This window comes from Grampus griseus, assembly GCF_964374135.1.
Source record: "Grampus griseus genome assembly, chromosome: 12".
NCBI classification, from domain to species: domain Eukaryota; kingdom Metazoa; phylum Chordata; class Mammalia; order Artiodactyla; family Delphinidae; genus Grampus; species Grampus griseus.
Window position 1 is genome coordinate 22279886 of NC_139006.1, and position 13675 is coordinate 22293560.

At 44.6% G+C, this 13675-nt stretch overlaps 1 protein-coding gene across 2 annotated transcripts in view; it reads right to left on the reverse strand.

Annotated features, from left to right (window-relative positions):
* Positions 1-12769, reverse strand: part of THOC5 (THO complex subunit 5) — a 32203-nt gene extending 19434 nt beyond the window's left edge. For both annotated transcript variants that reach the window (XM_082667605.1, XM_082667604.1), the window contains exons 1-8: positions 12690-12769; positions 11901-11975; positions 10553-10684; positions 7806-7949; positions 6578-6691; positions 6332-6429; positions 4312-4458; positions 2581-2695 (exon numbers count right to left, since the gene is read on the reverse strand). In XM_082667605.1, coding sequence (XP_082523731.1) covers positions 2581-2695; positions 4312-4458; positions 6332-6429; positions 6578-6691; positions 7806-7949; positions 10553-10648 — 714 coding nt within the window. In that variant the 5' untranslated portion in view covers positions 10649-10684; positions 11901-11975; positions 12690-12769. The remainder of the gene's footprint in view (positions 1-2580; positions 2696-4311; positions 4459-6331; positions 6430-6577; positions 6692-7805; positions 7950-10552; positions 10685-11900; positions 11976-12689) is intronic.
* Between the last annotated feature and the right edge of the window lie 906 nt (positions 12770-13675).

Below are 13675 nucleotides of genomic sequence, written 5' to 3' on the forward strand. Positions count from 1 at the left end.
TATTATGAAAGTGAAAAGGAAAGATATCTGCAGAAGACTCATCTCCAGAAAATATAAAGAATTCCGGGCAACCCAACAGAAAAATGAGCAAAAGACTTTAACAGGCCCTTCACAAATGAGGTACTCCAAAAGCCAGTTAGTATATAAAATGTGCTGTGCTCAACGTCACTGGTCCCCAGGGAAATGGAAATTTAAACCATAAAAGATACCCTCCAGAATGGCTATAATCAAGAAAAATGACAACATCAAGAGTTGACAAGGATGTGGAAAATTAGAACTTTCACATGGTGATGGTGGGAATTTCAAAAATCAGTACAATCACTTTAGAAAATTGTTTCACTGAATACCAAAACTAAATATACGCATAGCATACTATGATCCAACAATTTCATTCCTGGGTATATATTCAAAAGAAATGTGTACACATGTACACCAAAGGACACGTGTAAGAAGGCTCCTAGTGGCATTATTCGCAACAGCCCCAAACTGGAAACACCCCAAATCAAACACTAAACATCAATGAGAATAAATGAACTCCTGGTACTCACAACAACCTAGATAAATCTCACAAACTGTTGAATCAAAGAAGCCAGACACAGGGCTTCCCTGGTGGTGCAGTGGTTGAGAGTCAGCCTGCCGATGCAGGGGACACCGGTTTGTGCCCTGGTCTGGGAAGATCCCACATGCCACGGAGCGGCTGGGCCCGTGAGCCATGGCCGCTGAGCCTGCGCGTCCGGAGCCTGTGCTCCGCAATGGGAGTGGCCACAACAGTGAGACCGCGTACCGCCAAAAAAAAGAAAAAAAAAAAAAAGAAGCCAGACACAAAAGAGTATGTATTATATCATTCCATCTATTTAAGTTAAAAAACAGGCCAGGACTTCCCTGGTGGCACAGTGGTTAAGAATCCGCCTGCCAATGCAGGGGACATGGGTTCGAGCGCTGGTCTGGGAAGATCCCACATGCCGCGGAGAAACTAAGCCCATAGGCCACAACTACTGAGCCTGCACTCTAGAGCCCGTGAGCCACAACTACTGAGCCCGCATGCCACAACTACTGAAGCCCGTGTGCCTAGAGCCCGTGCTCCGCAACGAGCCACCACAATGAGAAGCCCGCACACCACAACAGAGTAGCCCCTGCTCACTGCAACTAGAGAAAGCCCGCGCGCAGCAACGAAGACCCCGTAGCAGTCAAAAAAACAAAACAAACAAACCAACAAAAACAGGCCAAGCTAACCTGTGATGTTAGAAGTCAAGATTAAAGGTTATGGGGTGGGGGGACAGTGACTGGGAGGGGAATAAAGTATCTTCTGGAAAATTGCTAATGTTCTTGATTTGGGTGATTACACAGATGTGTTCACAAATGTGTACACAGGGAATATCCACTGAACTGTGAGTATGCTTACGAGTTGTATGCTTTTCTTTATATAAAATTATTTTTTTAAGTAGTATATGTACATTTTTTTTTAAAGTTGTATTCTAGTTTATAAGGGAAAAATTCCCAGTTCCCAACCACCAAAGGTAACTGTTAATGGTTTGGTGTGAAAACATACTTTTCTAAGCACATACATGACTTACACATATATACAGCCATTCAAATACTTTGTAAATGAAGGTATACAAATGGGATTACACATGTTCTACAACGTGCAGTTTTTGATTTCATAATTTAATAGATCTTTCTGTCCAGTTATTCTGTCAGTAACAGGATGCTCCATACTTCCATTATAGGTGTAAGACTGAACCACACAAGAATTTATTTAACCTGTACCCTATTTAGGAGCATTCAGTGTTTCCAGTTAACAGGAAAAATTGAAGTACAACCAAAATTTTTAGTTTCTGATTTTTGTCCCATATGAAGCGTTACTGAGCATATCTGTTAACTCTAATTCTATGCCTAGAGTTGAAGAGAAGAAATGTAGATCTTGCCAAATCCTACAAAAGTGAATTTTCAATTTCACTAGGGTCCTTTTACAAAGTTCCTCCATATTAGCCATTTACCCTGCTTTATAAAACTATATTTAGATCAAACTTGGCTTCACAAAGCAAACAAAAATCAGGTCACCCATATAGAAAGAAATTACATTTTACAGGTAAAGTGGGGACTTTTCCTCCTAAGGTACCTAACGGTTTTCAAATATGAGTAAAGTTCTTTTCAGAGCAAGTAGATTTGCTGAGCAGCTGGCCCCTGTGGTGCAGTCAGGGGGATCTAATAGACATCTGTGGAAGCATGCTTAGATACCTGGGGACTGTGGGCTGGCGGAGATCACGCAAGGTGTAAACTAAACTTACAGTTTGTGAAAGCGTTTTACCCGGAATAGGCGCTGGTGAAAAGAATACGCCGAGGTACGTGTGTGTATACGTTCCAGAGCGAATCCTGCTAGCAATTCCTCCACACAGGACACAACCTTATCACACCTGCTGTGGGCATGCAGACGGGACCATCCTTGCACTGTGCTCTAACACACCCGACAAAACCCACAGGGTGATGTGGCTGCTGGTGGCCTCAGGTCAGCAATGTGCCACTGAGTGGTGAAGGCAAAGCAAAAGCCGAGGAGGTGGCAGGGTGTGGGGAGACCCTCACCTGCATGATGCTGTTGAGACGAGGCTGGAGGCTACTCAGGTACTCCTTCTTTACTTCAATCTCCTTAAGGATCTTCTCCTTGTTGGACAGGCACTCTCGGTACTTCTCCGCCAGCCTGTTGGGGGAAGACAGAGCACTGTCGCCTGATGCTCTCCAGGGACACCCCAACACACCTGTTCACTATCAGACTCTACCTAATGACAGCAGTCACGATTATCTGCTGTTTACCTAGCACTTACTATGTGCCAGGCACTTTGGAAAATGGTGTACAAGCATTATGGCATTTAATCCTTATAAAAACCCTGGAAGATAGGGACTTTTTTTTTATCCCCGAAGGAGGAAACAAAGGCTCAGGGAGGTAGATAACTTGCCCAAGGTCATCCAGTAAGAGCAAGCACAGAGCTGGGCTCTGAACCCATGCCTGTCTGCTCCAAAGGCTGTGCCCATGACCACTGGTATCACCTACTGCTCCGTTTCTTGCCTCAGAGGCTAGACCCAGAACTTTCACAAATATATGGACTCAGCAGCTATAGGACACAAATGAGGCCCATGGACCTGAGTGGGGCAGAGTGGGGATAGATTCCAGACCAGAGCCACAGGAATGGAACACTTATGGCTTAGCCAAGGGCAAGTGATGTACTGGACAGGGGTGTGACAGGCCAGCCCCATCTGCTAAAAAACTGACACCAAGTCCCTAAGATCCAGACTCAGTACTTATTAAATTCATTATGTAGACCAAAGGCACAAAATATACTCAACAACAGAAAAAGGTAAGGAATTTAAAAACAGCAGCTTCTCTGACAGAAAACAGAACAAATGTGCCAACCAAAAGCCCTGGAACTCGTGTACAAACATGAAAGGGAAAAAGGTCACCATGATGGAAGGGATGCAACCATAAAAAGTTCAGGATGGGGCTTCCCTGGTGGCGCAGTCGTTGGGAGTCCGCCTGCTGATGTTGAGGACATGGGTTCGTGCCCCGGTCTGGGAGGATCCCACGTGCCGTGGAGCGGCTGGGCCCGTGAGCCGTGGCCGCTGGGCCTGCCCGTCCGGAGCCTGTGCTCCGCAGCGGGAGAGGCCACAGCAGTGAAAGGCCCGCATACCGCAAAAAAAAAAAAAAAGTTCAGGATGAAAAAAATATACATACCATATTCTAAGGAAGATCTAGATTAAATTATACAGTATAGACATTCTACTCACGGTTAATAAATAAAAGCTCTTTATTAGTACAAAAAGTTTTATATGTAAAGGGGTGCCTCAAAGCATTATTTATAATACCAAAACAATGCAAACAACTTAAAGTCCAATTCAATATGGGAACAATTATGTGATTTACAATTTACCCTGGAATGTTGTACAACCTTCTAAAATAATGTTTGCACAGCTTTGCAATACCACACAAATATGCTTACAGGTGGGGGAAAAGGCAAAAAAAAAATCAGATTAATAATACAAAAGGTATTTAGGTCTTAGGCACTAAAATTTTAAAGAAAAGGTTACTCTTTTGCATAACGGCGTTAAGCAATTCCGACCCCACTTATGATGCAGTTCAGTTGGTCAAGTGTGAACTGCTAAGTGTGAATTAATCACAAAACGGGATTTGGTCTTAGAGACTATTCTGCTGGTTCCACAGTGCTTTGCTATCTGATCCTGGGTCAGGACAAAGCACTGTCCCTCATGGATAAAGGTCCGTGTCTGCACAGGTGAACAAGGGCAGGAAGGAGGAAACGCTACCTTTTCCGCTGCTCCAGCTCCCAGTCCAGACGTGCAAGGGTTTGCTGGTGAGGGTCTCCCATGGTGACTTCCACCTTGCTGATATCTGGAGGAGCCTCCTTATAAAACTCCTCTAAGCTGACCAGATCGATTTCTTCGTGCTTTGACCTGCAGTCAAAAACTCAATGTCAGGGCTTCCCTGGTGGCGCAGTGGTTGAGAGTCCGCCTGCCGATGCAGGGGACATGGTTTGTGCCCTGGTCCGGGAAGATCCCGCATGCCGCGGAGTGGCTACGCCCGTGAGCCATGGCCGCTGAGCCTGTACGTCGGAGCCTGTGCTCCACGACGGGAGAGGCCACAACAGTAAGAGGCCCGTGTAGCGCAGAAAAAAAACCCAAAAAAACTCAATGTCAAGCTGCTGCCCTCAGAAACCCAAACTGTGGCTTAAACAGGCCCAGAGTTCCACCCCATGTACGTCAACTCAGCCCTGGTCTACAGCTACCCAGGAACCTAGAATCCAGTCTTCTCAGCAAATGCTCATTAGCAGGTGTTTCAATGTGAAGAGAGGTAGTTGGTGACATGCCACAGGATCCTTATCCATGTTGCCCAAGCTTTATATCCATGATTTAGCTGAAAACCTAAAAATACACTTATGAAATTTATAGACCTCTCCAAGCTGTGCAAGAGAGCTAAGAGCTTAAAGAATCAAATAAAAACACCATGGTCTAGGTCTAGACTGTCAGGTTGAAACCAAGAAATGCCATTTAACAGGAATAAACATAAGAGTCTACACTTAAGTTCAAATTATTAACTGCCTAAATATAGCATGGGGAAGATCCAACATAATATGACCAGATGTGAAAAGATCTAGAGGCTCTAACTGTTGATGTACAGTGACACACAATAACTGAGATGGGGATTTTTATCTCCATTTTTCAAATGATAGAGGCTTCCATCAGTAAGCAGCTTGCCCAAGGTCACACAGCTAGGGAGAGGGAGAGCTGGGATTTGAACCCAGACTGTCTGATTCCAGGGCCCCTGATCCTTCCACATGGCCACCTGCCTTGCTACAGGGTTTACTGGCTTTCATCTGAACAACGGTTACAGGTGGAGCATCCTATCTTTCTTCTTTTTAAATAGTACTATTTTTGAAACTTCTTGTAAGTCTTAAACTGAGAGTTTATTTCCTCCATGAACCCTTCTCCCAGGTTCCCCCAATGATAATATCTTATCTAAGCATAATACATTGTCAAAACTAGGAAACTGACAATTGTACAATACTATTAACTCAGGTACCTGATGTGGATTTCACTTCTATTAGTATTTAAATATTATTATGTGGATGGACTCGTGAAGCAGATAAAGAAACCTCTCAAAAATCAGCATACACCAGACCCAATGCCTAACGTGGTCCCCCTCATCCCAAGTTTATTACAAATAAAACCTGACTCCTTACAGTTTACACAAATAGATCTGACAAGGCAAGAACACGTTCCCTTCTCTTATTTTGTCTATTCCGTCCTCTTTCACATCTCTCAGCTTGGATTTGCCAAGGGGCATCACAGTTTAAGGACACTGACAAACTGTAGTTTGTTCACCTAAAGGCAGCTAGGCAGCAAGAAGTTCAGGTTCCAAATAATGAAATCCAGTTGCAAAAATGAATTGCTGGAACTTTAGAGAGGAAAGCTGGGCCAAAAGGTTAAAAAGATGTAATTGGAAGTGAGCTGCTCCCATACAACGTGCTCAGGAATCAAACTGGTAACGCAAAGGCTCTGCCTGCTGGGGAGAGACAACTGTTTTTCACCAGGTTCAGAGCACAAAACTCAAAAAAAGGGTCAGACAGGCTTCTGAGGTTCTTTGTGCAGCCTGGAACTACTGCTTCCAATTCTCCCACTCAAAGTGATCTATTCAGCCTTCCCCCAGATCCTGTAGTCTCCAAGGGCATCTGACTTCTTTTTAAAAAAAATGGCTCATACTGAGCTATGTAGGAAAAAGCAGTTACCAACAGACCATCTTGCCAAAGCCCTGTGCTCCAACACTCACTTAAACTCCAGACATTTGGTGATCTCCTTCTGCAGGTGCATCACCTCATACAACAGGTTCTGGAGCTGCAGGTGATAGGCGTCCACTTTCTGCTTGGCCTGAAAGGAGGACAAGGTCAGAGGTGAGTGGGGCAAGTCGGGGTGGGGTGGGGCAAAGCAGAGCAGCAGCAAACTCAGAAAAGGGGTAAAGGAGATTAAAGATGGGATGAGAAGGAGGAAGAGGAGGGTTAAATCTCTCAGCTCCTACCTCATGAGTCTGATCTCTTCCTTTCTTCAACCTGATGTGGGCTAATCGGTTAAGCTTTTTTAGAGTCATGAAATGCACACAGCTCTGGATCTTCCGATCTTCGATCTCAATTGCCTACAGGCCAAAAAAACTGGTAAAGACCTTGACAACTGGAGCTGGCTCAGCTTCCTTCAGTCCCTCACTGCTCATCCTCATCCAGAGTCAAAAACAGACACTAGGGCTTCCCTGGTGGCACAGTGGTTGAGAGTCCGCCTGTCGATGCAGGGGACATGGGTTCGTGCCCTGGTCTGGGAGGATCCCACATGCCACGGAGCGGCTGGGCCCGTGAGCCATGGCCACTGAGCCTGCACGTCCGGAGCAACGGGAGGGGCCACAACAGTGAGAGGCCCGCATACTGGGGGAAAAAAAAAAAAACAGACACTGGAAGGAGCTCAGAACCATAAGAAGTGTCGGGGGAAATGGAAGAATGACTGTAAAAGGGAATGCTTAAGGTTCCCAGGCATAAAAAACTAATTTCTACTTGGACCAAAGTAACAGGAATCAAAGATGGAGCAAAGGCAGCCAATGCAAACAACAGCTGTCTCTACACAATGTACACAGAGATCCTAACAACGACAACATCATGCCATACAACTTGACCTCTGTAAACAACATTACAGAATAATTTAAATGAAAATAGCAGAATTACAGCTGTAAAACTTGACTACAGTAAAATAGATAGAATGTAATAACCTTAACAATATTGGCCAGTGTAAGAACAAATAAGTGAGATTCCTGGAAAAATATGGATTGTTTTATTTTGAACTTACCCATTTAGTTTTCAGTCACACTGTTTTGCTTCTCTGCTCTGAAACCTTTTTTTTCATTTAATATTAATACTTTAATTTTTGGTCTCTGATTTATTTGTACATATCTAGCCTTATAATAGCAATGGTGATTGACATGTACCATAATTTCTCCACGCCCAGCACTTAATAAATATCATTTGGATGAATTATCAAATTACAGTTATGGAAAACATTAATTATCGTGTACTTTCATGACTGTAATTGATGACTGGGTGGTGATGTTACAATAAATTAATAGGCAGGTCTCTGGAGCCCTCAGGCTCTAACCCCATGATGATGGCAGGACATAAGACCAATATAAAGAAGGGCTCTGATAGGTGCGAAACAGGTCCATCCATGCAGACCCACCAGGTCCGTGTCCTCCCAGCCCCACTCCTTACCACATCCTTGCCTCCCCTGCTCTTCAGGTCCTGGATCTCCGCCATGAGCCTCTGCAACTCCTGGCACGTGTACTTGTACAGCTCATAGTCTCTGCCAGGGTCCCGCAGGTCCACCTCAGCCTCCTCGCTGTAGTATTTACCTTCCTGTGGAGGCAAGGATATAGGCCTTGGGTGGAGAGTAAAAGTCTCTCTGTTGGAACAGGGACACTTGGCTGAGATGAGTAACAGTGAAGCCCCAAATCAGGTCTCTAAAGGATCTGATCTGCAAATCAAATGTTTTTCTTTTTTTCAAAATGGAAAAGAATTCCTCTTTTCCTCTTTCTGATTATAAAGTAATGCATGCTTGGTGTCAGAGATTCAGAACATAGAGAGGAGTATCAAAAACAAAACGAAAACTTGCCTATAATCTCATCTCCCAGCCTGAAGTAACTCCATTGTTAGTATTGTGGATAAATACATTAAAAAAATAAATAAGGGCTTCCCTGGTGGTGCAGTGGTTAAGAGTCAGCCTGCCGATGCAGGGGACACGGGTTCGTGCCCCGGTCTGGGAGGATCCCACGTGCCGCGGAGCGGCTGGGCCCGTGAGCCATTGCCGCTGAGCCTGCGCATCCAGAGCCTGTGCTCCGCAACGGGAGAGGCCACAACAGTGAGAGGCCACAACAGTGAGAGCCCCACATACCGCAAAAAAATAAATAAAATAAAAAATATAAATAAATAAATAAATAAAATAAAATGGGATATTGTTCATGCTATTTAGTGCAATTTCCCATCACAATAAATATAAATCTCCATCAAAATGGCTACATATAGATGAACCAGAATTCATTTAACCAAATTTCTACTGATGGGTGTTTAGACGGTCAAATCAAGCTTTAGCAGAAACTAAAATATCCTAATTGGTCTCCCAGACTTTGGCATAAACAAACACATCTCTTTAAGAGAGAGTCAGTTACAATTAAAAATATTGCATTGCATATTTGAAAGTTGCTAAAAGAGTGGATCTTAAAAGTTCTCATCACAAGAAAAAAATTTTTGTAACAACTATGTAACACGTTGGATGTTAACTAGACTTATTTCGGTGATCTTTTCACAAAATAAACAAATATCAACCATTATGTTGTACACCTGAAATTAATATAATGTTATATACCAATTATACCTCAATTTAATTTTTTTAAAAAAGAGTCAGAATCAATACCTCCCAAAGGATAAGGTTCTTCGTTAATTTTAATTTCCTAAATCTGAGGAAAGCATCATCTTCCATTTAAGTTGAAGCTGGTATGTTTCTCTATTCTAGTTAAAAAACAAACAAAAACCACAACCAACCAAAAAATCAAGTTAAGTCATACAATCTATGGACTGGGAGAAAATATTTGCAAGCGATGCGACCAACAAGGGCTTAATTTCCAAAATACACAAACAGCTCATACAACTCAATAACAAGAAACCAAACAACCCAATCAAAAAGTGGGCAGAAGAGTAAACAGACATTTCTCCAACGAAGACATACAGATGGCCAAGAAGCACATGAAAAGATGCTCCACATCGCTAATTATTAGAGAAATGCAAATCAAAACTACAGTGAGGTACCACCTCATGCCAGTCAGAATGGCCATCATTAAAGTCTACAAATAAATGCTGGAGAGGGAGTAAAGAAAAGGGAACCTTCCTACACTGTTGGTGGGAACGTAAACTGGTGCACACTATGTAAAACAGTATGGAGGTTCCTCAAAAAACTAAAAATAGAGTTGCCATATGATCCAGCAATCCCATTCCTGGGCACATCCAGACAAAACTCTAATTAGAAATGATACATGCACCTCAACATTCATAGCAGCACTGTTCACAATAGCCAAGACATAGAAGCAACCTAACTGTCCATCGACAGATGAATGGATAAAGAAGATGTGGTGTATATACAGACAATGGAATACTACTCAGCCATAAGAAAGAATGAAATAATAGCATTTGCAGCAACATGGATGGACCTGGAGATTAGGTACAAAGTGAAGTCAGTCATAAAGAGAAAGACAAATATCATATGATACCACTTACATGTGGAATCTAAAATATGACACAAATGAACTTACTTACAAAACAGGTTCACAGACACAGAGAACAGATTTGTGGTTGCCAAGGGGAAGGATGGATTGGGAGTTTGGGATTAGCAGATGCAAACTATTATACATAGAATGGATAAACAACAAGGTTCTACTGCATTGCACAAGGAACTATATTCAAGATTCTGTAATAAACCATAATGGAGAAGAAAAAAATTGTTAAGTCATAAATTAGCTTGACAGATTCAAGGACAGAGAAACAGCAAAAGAAGAACCTGCTGACTACAACAGCACTCAGGCCTCAGAAGACGTTCTTTAGCTACATGGTTCTGGTACTGTCTCGGTAGCAGACCAGGGATGTCACATCTCCAAAGCCTTAGTGGCCGCTGCGGATGGACTGCCTTCTTCTGACCATCAGGAAAGCTGGAGACACACACCATACTAGAATGCATTCTCTGTTCAGGCACTAATCGTGTCTAGTACAGGCTTGTTGGTTCTTGGGATGCTGCAGCTAAATCTGATATGGATTCTCAGGTCTTGAAGAGCCAAGGGAATTCCAGGCACCTGGTCAAACAGAGGCCACCTGGGAGGTTACGCCTATGATCCTCGGCTGCTGCAAACCCACAGCCAGGTGCTTGGCCACGAGCTGCAATTTCTCAGCAGCACAGCAGCCCTGGCTGATCTCACCTGTTCAATGTCAGAACGATTACGCTTCCCTTCAGCTGGAGCTCCATCACTTCGGATCACTTTGGGCTTTCGTTTTTTGCTCGATTCCGATGACATGGTTGTTTGGTGAAGTCAGGAGGAAACAGCAGAGACCTGTTAAGAGGAGAAAGCTTCTGAGCTTTTCCAGAGTTGGAACTGGAGATTTTCCTAGAGTCAGAATACTGAAGTCTAACTAGCAGTTGTGCCCGCTTACACTCTTGGTAACTCAAGAAAAGTCATCAACCCTCCAAAGCCTCAATTTAATCCTCTGTAAAAAGCAGAATCATCCCTCAGACTGTTCAAAATGAACTCATCTTCCCCAACTCCACCTCCTTTAAAGGCACCACCACAACCCCACTGACCAAACTCCTCAGCCAGGCACATAAGCCCATTCTCAACCCAACTGATTGATCATTGTGTGCTGGACCTTGATCTAAGCACTTCAAAGGTATGTTCTCATTTGGTTCTTATAACAAGGATCCTCTCAGATATGAACAAGCACCATTTTACAGGTGAGAACACTGAGGGTCAGGAAGGTGAATGACTTGCCCAAGGTCACACAGCTAGTGTGCTAAAGCTAGGGTCCAACCCATGCCACAGCAGTGCTCCTGACAACTACGTTACTGTATCTTGTAGTGCTGCCACCATGTCATCTGGCGATGCCATCAACTCCCTGGTTGACGCGAAAATTTAAAAGAACAGAATAGGGACTTCCCTGGTGGCGCAGTGGTTAAGAATCCGCCTGCCAGTGCAGGGGACACGGGTTTGAGCCCTGGTCCAGGAAGATCCCACATGCCGCGCAGCAACTAAGCCCATGCACCACAGCTACTGAGCCTGAGCTCTAGAGCCCGCGAGCCACAACTACTGAGCCCACGTGCCACAACTACTGAAGCCTACACGCCTAGAGCCTACTCCACAAGAGAAGCCACGAAGAGTAGCCCCTGCTCACCGCAACTAGAGAAAGCCCGCGCACAGCAACGAAGACCCAACGCAGCCAAGAAAATAATAAAAATAAAATAAAATAGAAAATAAAAAATTTAAAAGAACAGAACATACATTCATGGGCCTCTAGCATCACAAAGTATCCTCCCTCTGCTACCTCTACTGACTGTCACCAGCAGCCTCTGAGGTGGGCAGCACTAACCCCCCTACCCCAGTGAATCTGTCACCAACACTTATTGAGGGAGCCAATGCCTCAACAGAGTTGTGTCAGAGAAACCCTGGGCTGGAGTCTCCAGTCCTCTATTTCATGGCTGAGTCCTGCAACAAGTCACTTCACTTTTCTCTGCATCTACTTCCTCCCATATCAAATGAAAATAGCCATCCCTACCTCAGAGGTGGCTGTGGACATTAACGCAGGAGGCGCTCCACTGGGGCAGGTGATGAAGATGATCTGAGAGCAGGGCTTTAGATGGTACACAAGTGGTTAATAATGTTAAACACCTACGGAGAAAGTTAATCCCTTTCAATTCTTTTTAGAAACTTCTGATTGCTTCAAGAAGAACGTGTCATTTCCCTAGTTAGTCTTTAACACCTATGAATGACAACGTCCTTTTGTTAACAAAAGGATTCTATCTCAGACCCTTAGACAATGAAATCTAGCCACAATTATTAACGATAACCTTTACATATTAAATACATTAATTTTTATCACTACCTTCTGCATAGGACAAGTGAGAAAAGTTTTCTATTTATGGTAAAGATTTAAATTTTTCTTTTAAAGTAAATTTAAATTTTAAAAGTGACTCAATTAAAAGCCTTTAGTAAACAATCGTACAAGATAAGTTGATTTTTCACAGAGGGACCCGAAAAGCGTTAAGTGTGCGAAATCCTGACTTTGGCAAGACAGTAGACAGTGCCTGGCACACACAAGCGCATAATAAATGTGAGCTGATATCACCACCACCGTGGTGGTCGTTATCTAGAAGCTGCCCCATAAGGCCTGACGATGCTGCAGCCACCATTTTCCACAGGAGGAAACTGAGAGTGCGGCGCCGAGCGGCCGGGGTCCCCGGAGAATAAGGACGGAGAACCGGGTCAGACCCCAGCCCGGGGACGCCCTCGGGAGGTCCGCACACCAGTCCCAGCGCGCCCAGCCCCACCCCGGTCCTCTCCTCACCACACTGCACCCCGACCTGTCGCGGCCAGCGAGCCACTTCCCACAGCTCCCGCACCACAGAGAAGCGGAAGGAAGGAGTGGCCGACCGGAAGTGAGGCGTGGAGGCCGGAAGCGGAGCGCGAAGGGTCCCGACGCAGCCACCAAGCGGTGCGGGCGGCTGCTGGGCTGCAAGGGGTCTAGGAGCTGGTGGCACCTGGGTTGTCTGGGCGGGTCCCAGCCGGCCAACAGCCTCACGCTGCCCTCTGAAACCAGGAAACCGAAGTTGCAAGGGCAAAGACTATGTGCCTCGTTCATTCTTTCCCCAGCGCCTAAAGCTATGCCCAGCAACTAGTAGGTGCTCGGCCAAGTATTTGTTGAATGAATTTGTCGAGAGCCCAAGATAACCCAAGAATGTAGTAGTGCCATGATTTGGACACTTGTGAATTTGCTTCCATAACCTGGATTCTTAACCACTGTCATACTCACCCGAACATCCCACACTAGCAAGAGCAGCAAGTCAAGGTGGGCATTAATCCCATCTAACCCCGCCTCTTTCCCCCCACAAGTTCATCCCCATTTTAGGCCCGATTTGCCCTAGGACAGAGTCACAAATCTAACGCAGCATTTGACAGCTTCAAGTATTTTCTACCCCTGGTATGAACTGTACTGATGAGGTTCAGTAAATCCTACTCATCTGAAGATAGAAACACTGATGTCCTGAATCCCTGGTTATGCAGTGTATTTCCTTCTGCCGTAGAAGGAGGCCCTCCCCAAAAGTAGCTCAGGGAACGCAATAACCTCCAGTGGGGTAGATCAGCCAGGTGGACCTGCGAAGCTGGCCCTGCCTGGGGCACTTGCCAAATTTCCTTGCAGATGAAGAAAAGACACCATGGTTATAGTAAATATTTAACTGGTTCCATCAGTGACTCCACCACAAGTTTTCCTGAAACGGAGGCAGAATCAAGATACTCAGAAGTTCATGAGGTGTGGGGGTCACTGAGGAGGTC